The 13,977-nt window shown below is 45.1% G+C and overlaps 3 protein-coding genes across 11 annotated transcripts in view; 1 reads left to right on the forward strand and 2 right to left on the reverse strand.

The window, feature by feature from the left end:
• The first annotated feature begins 112 nt into the window (after nucleotides 1–112).
• LOC130533999 (elongation factor 1-alpha 1) lies at nucleotides 113–4,093 on the forward strand. Of its 3 annotated transcripts, none has more exons than XM_057047840.1 (8): nucleotides 113–246; nucleotides 1,502–1,675; nucleotides 1,757–1,936; nucleotides 2,014–2,310; nucleotides 2,401–2,551; nucleotides 2,645–2,901; nucleotides 2,971–3,205; nucleotides 3,291–4,093. In XM_057047840.1, the coding sequence occupies exons 2-8, from the start codon at nucleotides 1,532–1,534 to the stop codon at nucleotides 3,413–3,415; spliced, it is 1,389 nt and encodes a 462-aa protein (XP_056903820.1). In that variant the 5' UTR covers nucleotides 113–246; nucleotides 1,502–1,531; the 3' UTR covers nucleotides 3,416–4,093. The 3 variants fall into 3 exon arrangements, with proteins under 3 accessions (XP_056903820.1, XP_056903822.1, XP_056903821.1); XM_057047842.1 differs by lacking the exon at nucleotides 113–246 and adding an exon at nucleotides 959–983; XM_057047841.1 differs by lacking the exon at nucleotides 113–246 and adding an exon at nucleotides 1,175–1,199.
• A 1,103-nt stretch (nucleotides 4,094–5,196) lies between these two features.
• On the reverse strand, nucleotides 5,197–9,616 carry ddx43 (DEAD (Asp-Glu-Ala-Asp) box polypeptide 43). The gene is made up of 16 exons (XM_057048271.1): nucleotides 9,222–9,616; nucleotides 8,950–9,005; nucleotides 8,765–8,876; nucleotides 8,292–8,477; nucleotides 8,062–8,143; nucleotides 7,731–7,890; nucleotides 7,497–7,615; nucleotides 7,320–7,430; nucleotides 7,098–7,239; nucleotides 6,919–7,019; nucleotides 6,757–6,844; nucleotides 6,467–6,594; nucleotides 6,254–6,363; nucleotides 6,022–6,160; nucleotides 5,855–5,942; nucleotides 5,197–5,643 (listed from the first exon to the last, which is right to left on the reverse strand). Exons 1-16 carry the CDS (start codon nucleotides 9,520–9,522, stop codon nucleotides 5,512–5,514), a joined length of 2,055 nt encoding a protein of 684 aa, XP_056904251.1. The 5' UTR covers nucleotides 9,523–9,616; the 3' UTR covers nucleotides 5,197–5,511.
• Nucleotides 9,617–10,444: 828 nt separating this feature from the next.
• kcnq5a (potassium voltage-gated channel, KQT-like subfamily, member 5a) overlaps nucleotides 10,445–13,977 on the reverse strand; it is a 53,420-nt gene continuing 49,887 nt past the window's right edge. For all 7 annotated transcript variants that reach the window (XM_057046538.1, XM_057046536.1, XM_057046537.1 and 4 more), the window contains one exon: nucleotides 10,445–13,912. In XM_057046538.1, the coding sequence (XP_056902518.1) occupies nucleotides 12,932–13,912 (981 nt within the window). In that variant the 3' untranslated portion in view covers nucleotides 10,445–12,931. The remainder of the gene's footprint in view (nucleotides 13,913–13,977) is intronic.

Below are 13,977 nucleotides of genomic sequence, written 5' to 3' on the forward strand. Positions count from 1 at the left end.
GAATACGACATTTACTGTTGGTATAAAGGTGTAATACTTTCTAGGAGTAAGCGTAAGTGATGATTTATGTAAGACACTGTCGCGTCCGTTAATGGATGCATCGCGTCGACTTTTTCGTCTTTCCTGTGCAGCGCAGCGGCGGGTGCGCGCAATTACGCAACAGCCCCTCCTGTCCTGCGCGCTATAACTGGATCAGCGCGTCTCGTCTCTGGTCCTGCGCCTTACCTGACATCAGCCAGCTCTCAGGTACGACCGCTGCAGCCTACGTGAAACAGTTCGTCGTGGTGATTTGTGTTTGGACGCTTAAGCGCGACTTAAATTATTGACGGGCTTCCGTCTTCAGTCAAGTGTTTTTGGGAATAATTTGAGGAAGAAGGGAGGGCAGGCGGCTGCTCTTTAATACGCATCCCGGCGCTGGGAGATGAGAGAACATGGCGGAGGGCTGACATTTCCCTTAAATCGTTTAAACATTACATTCGTGCCAATTGACCTCGTTTCGTTTTTATCAAACGTCGTATTTTCTCATCAAAGAGACAACTCGAAACGCGCTGCGGCAGCTCTGGCGGCGACGTTACCAATGACAGACAGAAAGAGACAAGCGTTTGAGGAAAAACAAAGTCCGTCCTGGCAACCGGGTCACCTGAGCCCCTCAGACCAAGATGAAGAGGGATTCGTGTTACAGTTGGATTAAAGCCACAGAGCTTTTCCAGCTCAGATAAAAGTTGATCCTCACTTACTCGGATTATCAGAAAATCAAACTTGATTTTGCATGCGTGAAGCGTCCAGATGAAGGTTATTATGGTATTTATTTCTCACCACAACACTCCTGCGGGGGTCAGACATCCTCTCCCCTGCATCAGGCTGCATGCAGAGCTCTGCAGTGTCTGAGAAATGGCTGCTGCACCATCTCTGGATTGGACCTGACAAAATGGTGGACATTGTTTTGCAGTGAAGCTGTTTTTAAAGGCAGTGGCTGTGACAAGGTGAAGTGTTGCCAAACCCCAGAGCCCTATTGTTTTGGTGTGTCTGTGAGGTGGAGGCAGCAGAACAGGGGGATGGAGGATGGATGGATGGATGGAGGGGAGAGGGTAGGCGTTTTGTGTTTGGTGCAGTTCAGTTTCCATGGATCCGACTTTTAATCTCCCTCGATCTACAATTGAAACCTCATCTGTAACCCTTAATAAACGCTTTGACTCCAGGTAATGCATCCAGTCCACTGAAGATGGCTTCAGGTGTTTACAGAAGGATGTTTGGATGCATCATTTGTGCTGCAGTTGCTGTTTGACCTTTGGATGACCTTTAAAGATGCGTTAAAGTCGCACAGTCTCTCCGGTCATTTTAACAATTAATTATATTTTTACCCAATCGTCACTTAAGTGAACGACCATGAAGCTCACGATGACGTTGCTAAAGATTGATCGGGACTGGACCATTTTATCTCATCCTTACGTCCAAGGTCAGAGGTTACTTTAGAGGTGATGACTGTAATATCCTTTTTTAGCCTACAGGGTGCGTTCAAACTCTAGCCACCATGGGAAAGGAAAAACTCCACATCAACATTGTGGTGATCGGCCATGTGGATTCTGGGAAGTCCACCACCACAGGTCACCTCATCTACAAATGCGGGGGCATCGACAAGCGAACCATCGAGAAGTTCGAGAAGGAAGCTGCCGAGGTAATGCGGTACGGGTGAGAGCTGGGCGACCTTCTCGCTGCGGAGGCGGGGGGCATCAACCGTCATCTGTTATGTTCTCAGATGGGGAAGGGCTCGTTCAAGTACGCCTGGGTGCTGGACAAGCTGAAGGCAGAGCGGGAGCGCGGCATCACCATCGACATCTCGCTGTGGAAGTTTGAAACCAGCAAGTACTACGTGACCATCATCGATGCCCCGGGTCACAGGGATTTCATCAAGAACATGATCACCGGGACCTCCCAGGTCTGTAACCCGAGGACGCCACCCAGAGTTCTGGAGGGTTCTGTTGGTTTCATTCAGGCTTGAAATCTGATCTTTAGGCGGACTGTGCCGTGCTGATTGTGGCGGCCGGCGTGGGTGAGTTTGAGGCGGGCATCTCTAAGAACGGTCAGACCCGCGAACACGCCCTCCTGGCCTACACCCTGGGAGTGAAGCAGCTGATCGTGGGCATCAATAAGATGGACTCCACTGAGCCAAACTACAGCCAGAAGCGATACGATGAAATTGTGAAGGAAGTGAGCACCTACATCAAGAAGATTGGCTACAACCCCGACACCGTCGCCTTTGTTCCCATTTCTGGCTGGAATGGGGACAACATGCTGGAGCCCAGCCCAAATGTAAGCGTAAACCTAAAGAATGATGTTGGTGAACCAAGACTCAGCTAAAAGAAGTTGTATTAATATGAAAAAATATGTGTTCTGCTTCAGATGACATGGTTTAAGGGATGGAAGATCAGTAGGAAAGAAGGCAATGCATCAGGGACGACACTGCTGGAGGCTCTTGATGCCATCCAGCCCCCCACCCGTCCCACTGATAAGCCTCTGCGTCTCCCCCTGCAGGACGTCTACAAGATTGGAGGCGCGCAACAATCATTACTAATTATACAGCTGGCTTAATTATACTGATGAAGTGAAGCACCTTAATGTTCTCTGTCTCGGCTGTTGTCCTCAGGCATCGGAACTGTGCCCGTCGGCCGTGTGGAAACAGGGGTGCTAAAGCCCGGCATGGTGGTGACCTTTGCCCCCGTTAACGTAACCACCGAGGTCAAATCCGTGGAGATGCACCACGAGGCGTTGACCGAGGCGCTCCCAGGTGACAATGTGGGCTTTAATGTCAAGAACGTGTCCGTGAAGGACATCCGCCGTGGCAACGTGGCCGGCGACAGCAAGAACGACCCGCCACAGGAGGCCGCCAACTTCACCGCCCAGGTAGACACCATGACGTTGTTTGGCAGCAACAGGCCGACGGTCCGCTCACGTTGTGGCTTCGCTTCGCAGGTGATCATCCTCAATCACCCGGGTCAGATCAGTGCCGGCTACGCTCCTGTGCTGGACTGTCACACCGCTCACATCGCCTGCAAGTTTGCAGAGCTGAAGGAGAAGATAGACCGCCGCTCCGGCAAGAAGCTGGAGGACAATCCCAAAGCACTCAAGTCGGGAGATGCTGCCATCGTTGATATGGTTCCTGGCAAGCCGATGTGTGTCGAAAGCTTCTCCGAGTACCCTCCCCTCGGTGAGTACGTTTGTCAAGAATTTGTTGGTTAGCGTCCCCGTAAGTGACTCCAGATGAGAATGATGCCCCCCCACCCATGTTGCAGGCCGTTTTGCAGTGCGCGACATGCGTCAGACGGTGGCTGTCGGGGTCATTAAAGCAGTCGAGAAGAAGGTCTCCACCACTGGGAAAGTAACCAAGTCTGCCCAGAAGGCCCAGAGGAACAAATGAATGTTGTGTTCCTCTGCCGACCCAAAGGTCTCCCAGGGCAGGACATCAGTCATCCAACGCCATCCGACAATTGGCTACTTTAAACTAATAATCAAAGACTGGCTTGTCATCACAATGCATCGCAAAAGCATTCGTAGGAAAGAGCAACAGTTAGATCTCGAGTCCTTAAGGAAGCACTCCTGATTCCATGTCATTTGGTAGGTGATCCTTAGCTAACTACAATGTGAATGTGAAAGCATTTCTTTCAATAGAGTGTTGTCTTTTTAATTCATGGAAAAAAGCTTTTCCGTTCTCAGATAGCAAGACATTCAAGTTCCGAAATTTTATCACCACTCTTGGGAGTGCAAGGATACGTCACTTTACATGGTACATGTCGTCTTGCTTTTTAGTGTTTGTTTGCAGCTAGGTGATGCTCTGTAGACATCCGTGACAAAAAAGAAAAGTTCATGTATGTTTGCCTGAGTAGTAGATAAGTGAAACTTAGTGATTTGTTGTGTTTATTCTGTAAAAATCACCTGGAGCAAATGGTTCAAATGCGTCCCTGCTGAGGGCCACTTGAGGCACTTTGATTGGCAATTTGCTAATTTTGCACTGAAGAAGCTTGAATTGGCATCAGATAATGCACCTTATTGTAAGATGGCATGAGCCTCTTTGCAACATTAAACATGTTTCAACCAACATCCTGGGCTTTGTTCTTTTTTAAATGTGGTGCAAAGAACTGATTTAGTTTCAGCTCTTTACTATTGTACTCCATGTCTGACTGCTGCTATTCTTATTTTCTTTTATTATTATTATTAGTCGCAGTAGTAGTAGTAGTAGTAGTAGTAGTAGTAGTAACAATAATTATAGATTGACCTGCAATATAAGCTAAAATAAACTCTTAGCTATTAACTATGGCGTTAGTTTAAGTCAACCGGAACTAAATCAATTGTCTCTTACTACTAAACTAAGGGTTTGAACCCAGGCATGGCGATCCTTGATCCTACCAGGTTTTCTGATCTACCAGGTGGACTGTCCACAAGATGTCGCTGTTCAAAACACCAAATATTACACCTTTATGTCCACAAGATGTCGCTGTTAAAAAATAAAAAACAAATAATACACTATGTCCACAAGATGTAGCTGTTCAAAAAAATACCAAAAACCCCAAACATAATTACTATGTCTACATGTCGCTGTTAAAAACCACCAAATAATAAACCGTTATGTCCACAAGACATCGCTGTTCAAAAAGGGTAAGAAAGGACATATAGAAACATTACAATAATTCCTGTGCGAGTAAAATATGTAAATTTAATATATATATTCTTTGGTAAAGCTTTAAACAAATTATTTTTAAAAAAAAAAAAAAAAAAGGAAAATAGCCAAATCAGATTGGAAAATTTAGAGAAACAAGGACGCTAAAACCAAAAAAAAACCCAACCTAGTATCTACAAGAGGACTGAAATTTTAAAGGCAAGTTAGTTGTGTTCCATCATATATCTTAAATAAATATTAATCTGGATGAATATTCTGAAAGCAGAATTCAGAGAGTTAATGAAGGTTGATTTAGTTTCTTTCATAGTTAATAAATGTTATCTAAACTGTATGATGACAAAAACTATTGTAAGGTTTCCTTGTGAGCTGGTGGTAGACAAAAGTTCTGAGGTCAGACCGTCCATGTCCTGCGGTACACAGGTCAAAAGCCACAATAAAAACAGCTTTCTCTTTAAATGTGTTACAGATGTAAAGCAGCCTGTGGAAGCCTGTATTCATACAACAAATACACAAACAAAACAGCATTTCCTGGCTGTAAAAACATTTTATTGTCCAGCTGCTCAGTCCGAAGGATTTACAGAATATTTCAGATGACTGCCAATTTAATAAAACAGATATTTGAGAGGTAAACCGTCCTCTGATTAACAGACAAAATGCAAATGTTTAAATCATAGTAGGAAGGAAAATAAGGTTGATATTTGTGTCTATACAGGATCAGACTTTCTAAAATAATAATAACAATAATGTTGAAAGCTATAGGACAGAAAGACATCTTTATTGGACATCAATGGTCACATTCTTTTATCCACTGTGACACACTTCCGCTTTCATCAGAATTCTCAGCTTTTCCTTCCTTTCCACCCACCATCTCTTCTTCCGCCATCTCTTCTTCCTCCTATTTCTTCTCTGGCTCTAAGCTCCCTGTATTTATCATATCGCTCAGCCATTGTCACCAGCTCCTCAGGGACGTCCTGAAGAACAAATATTACAATTTCATGTAGAAGGTGAATATTTTGAGATGTTTTCTGAGGTAGAACCTCCCCGGTGGTGGTTAATGGTATAAAAACATCTGGAACAGAAGCTCTTATTATTTAAAAAAAACAAAACAAAAAAACGCACAGATTTTCCATCTGTGCCAGAACCTGCCGTTCATATTTTAGAGGAACTTCCTGTCTCTCTAACCTGTCCTGAACGCTCCAGGATGGGAATCAGCCTAGGAGCCATCCTCCAGTCATCTCTTGTCACCAGGGTAACAGCAGCACCTGAGCGTCTGGAGCAAATAAGGAAAGAGATCACAGAGGAACCCAGAAGAAACCGTAAAGCTTAAAATCCATTTTAAACATCTCTACCCTGCTCGGCCAGTGCGCCCCACACGGTGGACGTACTCTTCAATGTTTTTAGGGAAATCGTAGTTAAAGACGTGCGTTATATCGAGGACATCCAGCCCTCGAGAAGCCAGATCTGTGGCGACAAGGATGCGAACTTTGCCTGAAAGAGGATAACCTTGTTAGATCTGCAGTCTTTGAGCGGGAACTCGCCGCAAAAACACAGATTTAACAGAGTTCCCTTCCTGTAACATACTCGCTTTAAAATCTTTAAGAGCCTCCTCTCGATCACACTGCTCATGGCCACCATGGAGACACTGCACAGACTCACCATAAAGACACAAGTCGCTAGACAGGTCATCAGCTCTGAGGAGTTATATATTTAAAGAAGGCAGAAGAGGGACAAACACAGGAAACTTGCATTTGTGGGAAATGTGCAGCGAAATGGTTTGAATCGATCCACACTCACGTGAGCTTCCTGCCTACAAAGATGAGAACTTTGTCCTGAGGCTCCATATTTTTGAGGAAGTTCAACAAGTAGGGCTTTTTCTCCTCTGCGCTAACAATCAGGATCTTCTGCTGCACTGAGCTAACTGCCTGCAAACGAGGAAAAACAGAGCTGCACACTGAGGAAAGACCGAGGTCGTGACTTTATAATGAGCTTAGGGAGCTGATTACTTAATATGCAGCAGGAAGAATATGGTCTGGGATTAGGGATCATGCCAACACAAACACAGGAGAAGGTTCATTTCCACTTACAGTTAAATCTAGACTACCAACGTACACCATCATGGGATCCTTCAAGTAGGACGTAGCCATCCGTCTCACACTTGCAGGCCAGGTGGCGCTGAACCCAGACCAGAAACCAGAAACTATGAAACATTAATGCACCACCAAAGTGTAGAAATGAATGAGTCTGACCTGGTCATGACGGTCTGACGGTCAGGGCGGACGTCCAGCAGAATCTTCATAATCTGAGGCTCAAAGCCCAAATCCAGCATGCGGTCGGCCTCGTCTAGGACCTTGTTGCAGAGAAACAGGCGCACAGACCATAAGCGACTGTCCCACATCTTGAACACAAACACATGCAGACAGCTGACCAGGTAGGTGATGGACCGAAGGTTGATGAGCTTGTTCATCTGCAGGTCATGGAGCCGGCCTGGGGTAGCAATCACGATGTCCACGCCACGCTCAACCTTATGGATCTGGGCTTTCCGGTCCCCTCCGCCGTAGACACAAACGCTGAGAGGAGGCGCAGACGCACACAATCAGAACTTTGTTCTTCTAATAACTGGCGGGTTCTCAACACTGCCGGGCTGAACCTTTTGTAGTCCTTGTAGCTGTACTTCTTGCACTCAGCATCGACCTGCAGCGCCAGTTCTCTGGTAGGAGTCAGAACCAACATGCCTGGGCCATTCCGCTCACATTTAGGTCTATCCAGAAAGAAATGAATGATATATTCCTTCTCTGAAAACAGCCTGAGGAGCTCCTGTACTCACACAGGTTGCCCATTCATGTGGATGAATCCTGGCAGCAGGTAAGCCAGCGTTTTCCCTGTTCCCGTCTGAGCAATGGCGATCAGGTCGTCCCCGCTCAGCAACACGGGCCAAGCCTGGGACTAAAACGGCAGGATTATCAAAGTGAAAACCTGGACACAACCTTACAACACATCCTTCAAGAATGCCACTACCACAAAATAAGGGAAAGAGGGTGGCGAGGTGACGGGTCCATACTTGGATGGGGGTGGGGTTGACGAAACCAGCGTGCTTGACATTATCCATGATCTCTGTATAATGCTGAAAGGCCTCCAGAAAGGTGCGACAAGGTTTGGGAATGGGCCGCTTCTCACCTTCCTTCTTCAGGTCATCCACAAAGATATTGTTATTCTCCTTTCTTCGTTGGGGAGGGCCAAAACACACACACAAAAACAGGCACAACGCTCACTTTTTAAGGCAACACAGGAAGCAGTCCATGTACAGCCTGCACACGCACACTACATGTGTAAATAAAAGGACAAAATCCTCATTTTTAAGGTGCTGTGGCTGCATGTGATGTCACGCTTGCCTCCACTGGTTAACTTCCTCTGGCATCAGCGCAGACAGACTCTCTGCCTCGATGTAAAACTGCTTCTTAATGGGCGGCAGGCCTGAAGGAAGTGGCAGACATGTGCAAAGAGCACTATTCGTTAAGAAATCTTGCACTTGACATCTGAAATCACACTAATTTCAGGGCTTCTGCAGGCAGCTCACCAAGTCAGTGGTTCTTTACATCTTAATGAGTATATTCAAACTCACCCTTCCACTTGATTTGTGCATATTCGTCTTTTTTCTTCCGGATCATGCCCCAGTCTATGGCTGTTGGAGCTGAGGCTTCTTGTGCCGACGGCGCCGCCTGAGACGTCCAGTCGCTTGTCGTCCTTCCTTCACCTTCTACGTCCCTGTATCGTCTTGCCCACTGTCGATTATCGGCCCTCTGACCAACTGAGACACAGTGTCCTCGGTTTTATTTAGCCTCCATATTAAATGCAAATTCAAACCAATGATGCAAAAGGAGATTGAGGAATCTGCTCTTTGACCAATCTGGTACCCGACAGATTGGTCTAATTCGGTTGGGAACCAGTGGAATTTGGTCACTGGTGCAAATTAACTCATATTCAAGTAAAAAGGTTTTTATATTAAAGGTGTGGCAGGGATGCTGTAGCAGTCCATATCACTGAGGATATACCTGCTTTAACAAAGCTCTGTCCTAAAAAAAGACACCATCATACCATTTTGACGCGGAACGTTGACCAACAGGTCATCGATCATATTCTTTGCTTTTTGTTGTGAATCAGGGGACCCAAAAATGTTCACTTCCCCCTGGGTGTCCCGGGTGTACACCTGAAACAAGCAAAGAGGGAATCCGCTTTAAAAAGGCAAAGTGGCTCTAAAATGGAGAGCGAAGCTAACGTGCCTTGATTGTTGCACCGCTTCGATCTTGCATTTGGCGGATTCGAGCTCCTCCGCGACCTAAAAGACATTTTTTAATGAGGGTGAGGGGGAAAAAAGGTGTTGCATTTTTTAATTCCTCTCCCCAAAATTGCCATCTCTGCTTCTTGTACAATGAAAGCAACTAGGTTACATCTAAAGGGAGTGAAACCATGAAAACCATCAGCTAATTAGCAAAGATGTCAACTGGAAGACAGTAGCCGTTAAGCTAACTTGGCTCTACCAACCGAAACATACCAATTATTGTTCCAATTGAGAGCTTTTCCACGTTAAATCTCAGACCCCGTGTCAAATCCCCCATCGTTTCACCGGGATCACAGTTCCGATGGAACGTTCGACCCCGGACTGCTGGAGCTCGTCCAGGCTCCCGGGCTTTATGCGCATCGGTCCGTTCCTGTCTCGCATCAATCATCCCAAAGTTCTCATTTTCACTCGGGAAAGCTGTGCGTGTCCAGTCTATCGCAGGCGAGGGTTCTTGTCTCGCCCAGTCCCTGATAGAATCGCCGGTATCATCGGAGGCATCTTCCCAATCAGACATTTTAAGTTTCGCTCTTCACCTGCGAGTTGGTCGAATAAAGCTCGGAGCTAGGTGAGCTAGGTCAAATCCCGTGCTGCCTTCACGGCCCTTAATGAAAACGCCGTAAACTCCCGCCTACAGGGGTCGGCAACCCATGGCTCTGGAGCCGCATGCGGCTCTTTGGCGCCGCCCTAGTGGCTCCCTGGAGCTTTTTCAAAAATATGAAAATGGAAATTGTTTTAATATAATTTCTGTAGGAGGAAAAACGTGACAAACATTCTTAAAGTTTTCCAATGCTGTGTAAATGTGTATAATAAATATTTAATTTCAACATCTCATTATAATGGAAGTTAAACTTAAAGCGTCATCGTACAGCAGAGTGGCCACGTGGCGCGTCATTCTGTCCAGGATGCGCTGCAGGGAAAATAAACATTTAATCATCAATGCTCATTATGTATTTGTAGCCTACTTATCATTTGGACAGTAGGCTAATACAGCTAATATAGACACTTACAGCATGTGTTGCCTTTATTGTAAGTCCTATATAAGGCTTTTAATTTTTTGCGGCTCCAGACAGATTTGTTTCTTGGGTTTTTTTGGGGGGTCCAATATGGCTCTTCCAACATTTTGGGTTGCCGACCCTTGGTTTAGAACAATATTTCTGGTCTGAAATTTACAGTTGAAATTTACATCTACCGACTTGAGACGCTGCATCAGCAAAACATATCTCGTGAAATATCTAGTTGTTCATAGCTATATTTTATATTTTTCACTGGTCAAACACGGTAGCGCGAACTCACGGTCACTTAAATGCACCGTAATGATCGACATATACTCGTATATAAATCCAAAACTGTTAGAAATACGTAATTAAATATAAAAAGAGAAATGTAGACAGCTCTGCAAAAACCTAAAGTCATGAGAGAAGAAAATAGAACCAATCACCTTTTTGTTAATCTGTACTTTATTAATGAATATTAAAATCATTGCATTTCTCATCCAGAGAACATAATGTGCACATAAATAAATTAATTTCAAAGAAATAATAATAATGTTTACATTGTCAAGCTTTAAGGCCAGTTGTGTAATAAATTACCATTTTGACAGCAGAGAAATGGTACTATTAACCAGCAAAGCCACAGAAATTTGATGGCAAAAGCAACTTAAAAGGAGCACAATGACTTCAAATTTTTACTATGGCCAAATGATGTTGGCCCAGTTAATGCAAAATAGAGGCTTTTCATATACGAGAAAGGCACACTGACGCTGAAATGTAAATTTAAAAAAAAGAATAGATTAAGGTTTTATGAAGGAAACAATGAATCCAGTGTCCCAAATGGCTGTGCTCACAGGCTTTTCTCATTTCTCAGTATTTGATTTTAATCATGCTTGAAGTTTTATGCTAGCCTTCAACGCAGAACTATATTAACAACTACAAACAGAATCTACCCCTAGATCAGGCATTATATAACCATGTCACATTTTCAGGCTTCAACTGTGCTTTGATGTTGATTCATCGTACCACAACTCCCACAGGAGCTGTAGAATCATTCAAAATCAATCTACACAGCTATAATATAACATTTAACTACAGAATATTCATCTGTTTAGCAATGCACGTACTCAACGTGAAAAGCAAAGAGGAAAATAATCCTTTATAAGGGTGTCCTGGACAATTTATTTTCATTTAAGACTCGATATTACTTTAAAGACGTAAACATGCAAAACAACTCAAAAGCATGAGCAAAAAGTTAAGATGGCTGACAAAAATTTGCGCATAATTCAAGTGTAGAGTGAGGACGTCATTCACGACACATGCAACCCACAATTTAATGACTGTCTGTACCAAATGTATGAAAAATATATCTCCCTCCACTTGAGTGATAGTTAAATCGACCTTGTTGAGCGTTCAGATGAGGGCTGATGTGGAGAAGAGGCAGCGTCTGCGTGTTCACATTCAATTCGCTTGCTTCATTGAAACCCCCCCCCAGAGACATTTAGCACATTTCCTTAAGCACTTTCTAACTTTAAACATCGCATATCTCTTATCACTGATAGAAAGGTGCAACCAGCACCCAGCACAGACAGGGTTTGTCAAATAAGACCTTAACTACACTTGGAAAATTCAGGATTAAGGGATTTATCCACATAACATACAGTACGTTTCCACTACCTTGAAATTAGTTCAAATTTAATATAATTCTAAAAACAAATTTAGTGCACATTTCCTTTCCTTTTACATTTGGAGGTACCTTTACTTTAACATGCGGGGGGATATGCAGGACATCAGCGCAGATTAGACATGCAGCATTTCGTGCTTGGTTTTAAAAGCAAACTGTCATTCAGGCTTCAGCTCATTAGCAACCAACTCAGCGGGCTATTCTGTCCAAATCAGGTGGGACGTCCTTGCTGTCCTCAGTGACTCCTGACAGATTTAGTGCATCCAAAGATCACTGACGACTGTTTAACAAATCAAACGACACAGTAAAAAGAGATGCAGAAGACAGATCCGAGTGGTTTGATCTCCAGCTTTGAGAATCCGTCCATGATATGTATGAAATCAAAGTTCTACGCTGCACGCTTTTTCATCCTTGAAACCTTTTGGGGGGGAAAAAGTCAAACGTGCCTCATATTCCGTGTCTCAGTGTGGACCCTCAACGGGACGTCTTTGAAGCTTTGCACTGAAATATTAAGGCTTCTTCTGACAACATGGACCCTTGTTTCTTTGGTTTGGGTTCTTAATGTAGCAGGTCTGCTAATCATACTGCCTCTGCACTGCCTTGTCAAAGTTTAAACAATCTGATTGGCCTCCATGAGGAAAAACATGAGGACTTTTTTTCCCTCTCAAAATTCAGCGCAGACACACAAACATGACCTGTGTTTAATAAGGTTGTTATTCTGCATCAGTTGTGATTGTATCTGGATGTTCATGGAAGACGTGTGCACATCCATGATTATGACCACGTTTATAAATATTGTTCTATAGTTTTCATACCACACTACCAAGTATTTAACAACGAAAAAAAAATCCATGTAAAATATTCATGTTACATGTATAAATGCTGTGTGTCCACGTACAAGGCATTAATTGGACACTTGCAAAAGAACCTCACCCTTAAAAATACCAAAAATTGCTTCCCAAAAATGTGTGTGTGTGTATGTGTGTGTGTGTGTGTAGTCTTGTACATGCTACAAGTTTTGGGAGTACTAAAATATGCATTTAACTAGCAAAGTGAGGATATCTTTAGGACGTGAGGACATTTTGGCTGGTCTTTACAACTTTAAAGGTTCTGTTTGAGGGTTCAGACCTGGTTATGAGGTTAGGAATAGAATTGGGTTTAGGTCAGGGTCAGGGTCAGGGTCAGGGTCGGGGTCGGGGTCGGGGTCGGGGTCGGGGTCAGGGTCAGGGTCAGGGTTGTGTTGGTTAGGGTTAGGGTACGGGGCTGGGGAATGTATTGTGTTGAGAGTCGTCAGGTTCCTGGGTCAGGAAGTTGAAATGTTCTGGCTCTCGGTTTAGCTTGCGGTCACTAATGAAAAGTTCTGCTTCATCCCAGTTGCTAAGACCCCCGTGTGCATTGACACATTTGCTACTGTGGCTGCTGCTGCTGTTGTGAAGATCTGAAGAATGACTCTGGGCACGGTTGGTTGAAGGCTGACAGAGATTGTGTGCTGAGAGGGATTTTCCAAGACACTCCTCCCAGTCTGAAGGCATCTCATCTGGGCTGGAGGAGGGGGGCAGCAGGGGATTGACTTCCAGGTTTATGTGCCTCCTCCAGACCCCCTCAGATTTTAAGCCAGGCTTCTCACACTGCTGTGCCTCTTCTTGGGCAGAACCTGGCTCAGTGTCCCCATCCACAGGTGATCTCACAACAACGGAAGGGCCCATGGTCCCCTGGTTATTTGAGGTCGGCTCAATGGGGCAGTGGGGTTGGGAGGGGTGCAAAATGGGAGGCAGCTGAAGGGTAAAGCCCCCACCTGAAGAAGGTGGTGGTGGCAGGTCGGGAAAGTGTGCCCTTTTAGAAATATTGGGGGTAGCCAAGTTTGGGTAGGGGCTGTCTGGAGGCAACAAAGGTGATGGGGAGAGCGAAGCTGTAGACGGGGGGTAAGATGGAGGGGCCGAGTCTGGGGGATCATCATCGTCGGCAGGTGCAAGAATGAGACGCAGCCCTCTTGTGTTGACGCTGAGAGAATGGTTGATGCCCCCGTTGTTTTCCCCACCCATGGGATCACCTTCCTGGGGAGAGGGGAGATCCCTGCTGAGGATGGAGGTCTGGTAATCTGAGTTGTGGCGCTGGTGGTTGTGCAGCTCAAACAGGGGCAGCGAGGAGAGGGTGAGGGCAGAGGGGCCTTTCTGCAGGACCTGGCGGTAGACGTCCAGCAAAGAGTCCAGCTTTGATTCAATGGAGGACACCTGGAAGCAACAGAGAGTATGACTGAGGCAGATGTTCAGATCTTACTTGTTTTTAAATGTAAAGA

The sequence above is a fragment of the Takifugu flavidus genome, chromosome 11, assembly GCF_003711565.1.
Source record: "Takifugu flavidus isolate HTHZ2018 chromosome 11, ASM371156v2, whole genome shotgun sequence".
In the NCBI taxonomy this organism is placed as follows: domain Eukaryota; kingdom Metazoa; phylum Chordata; class Actinopteri; order Tetraodontiformes; family Tetraodontidae; genus Takifugu; species Takifugu flavidus.

Excerpts from the sequence above, each read along its gene's own strand:
- LOC130533999 (XM_057047840.1), top strand. The coding sequence starts at position 1,532 with ATGGGAAAGGAAAAACTCCACATCAACATTGTGGTGATCGGCCATGTG. Across the intron at positions 1,676-1,756 it reads TCGAGAAGGAAGCTGCCGAG|ATGGGGAAGGGCTCGTTCAA; the intron begins GTAATGCGGTAC and ends TTATGTTCTCAG. Across the intron at positions 3,206-3,290 it reads CTCCGAGTACCCTCCCCTCG|GCCGTTTTGCAGTGCGCGAC; the intron begins GTGAGTACGTTT and ends CCCATGTTGCAG.
- ddx43 (XM_057048271.1), bottom strand. The coding sequence starts at position 9,522 with ATGTCTGATTGGGAAGATGCCTCCGATGATACCGGCGATTCTATCAGG. Across the intron at positions 6,845-6,918 it reads CGTCAGACCGTCATGACCAG|CGCCACCTGGCCTGCAAGTG; the intron begins GTCAGACTCATT and ends GTCTGGGTTCAG. Across the intron at positions 6,364-6,466 it reads TTTGTAGGCAGGAAGCTCAC|AGCTGATGACCTGTCTAGCG; the intron begins GTGAGTGTGGAT and ends ATAACTCCTCAG.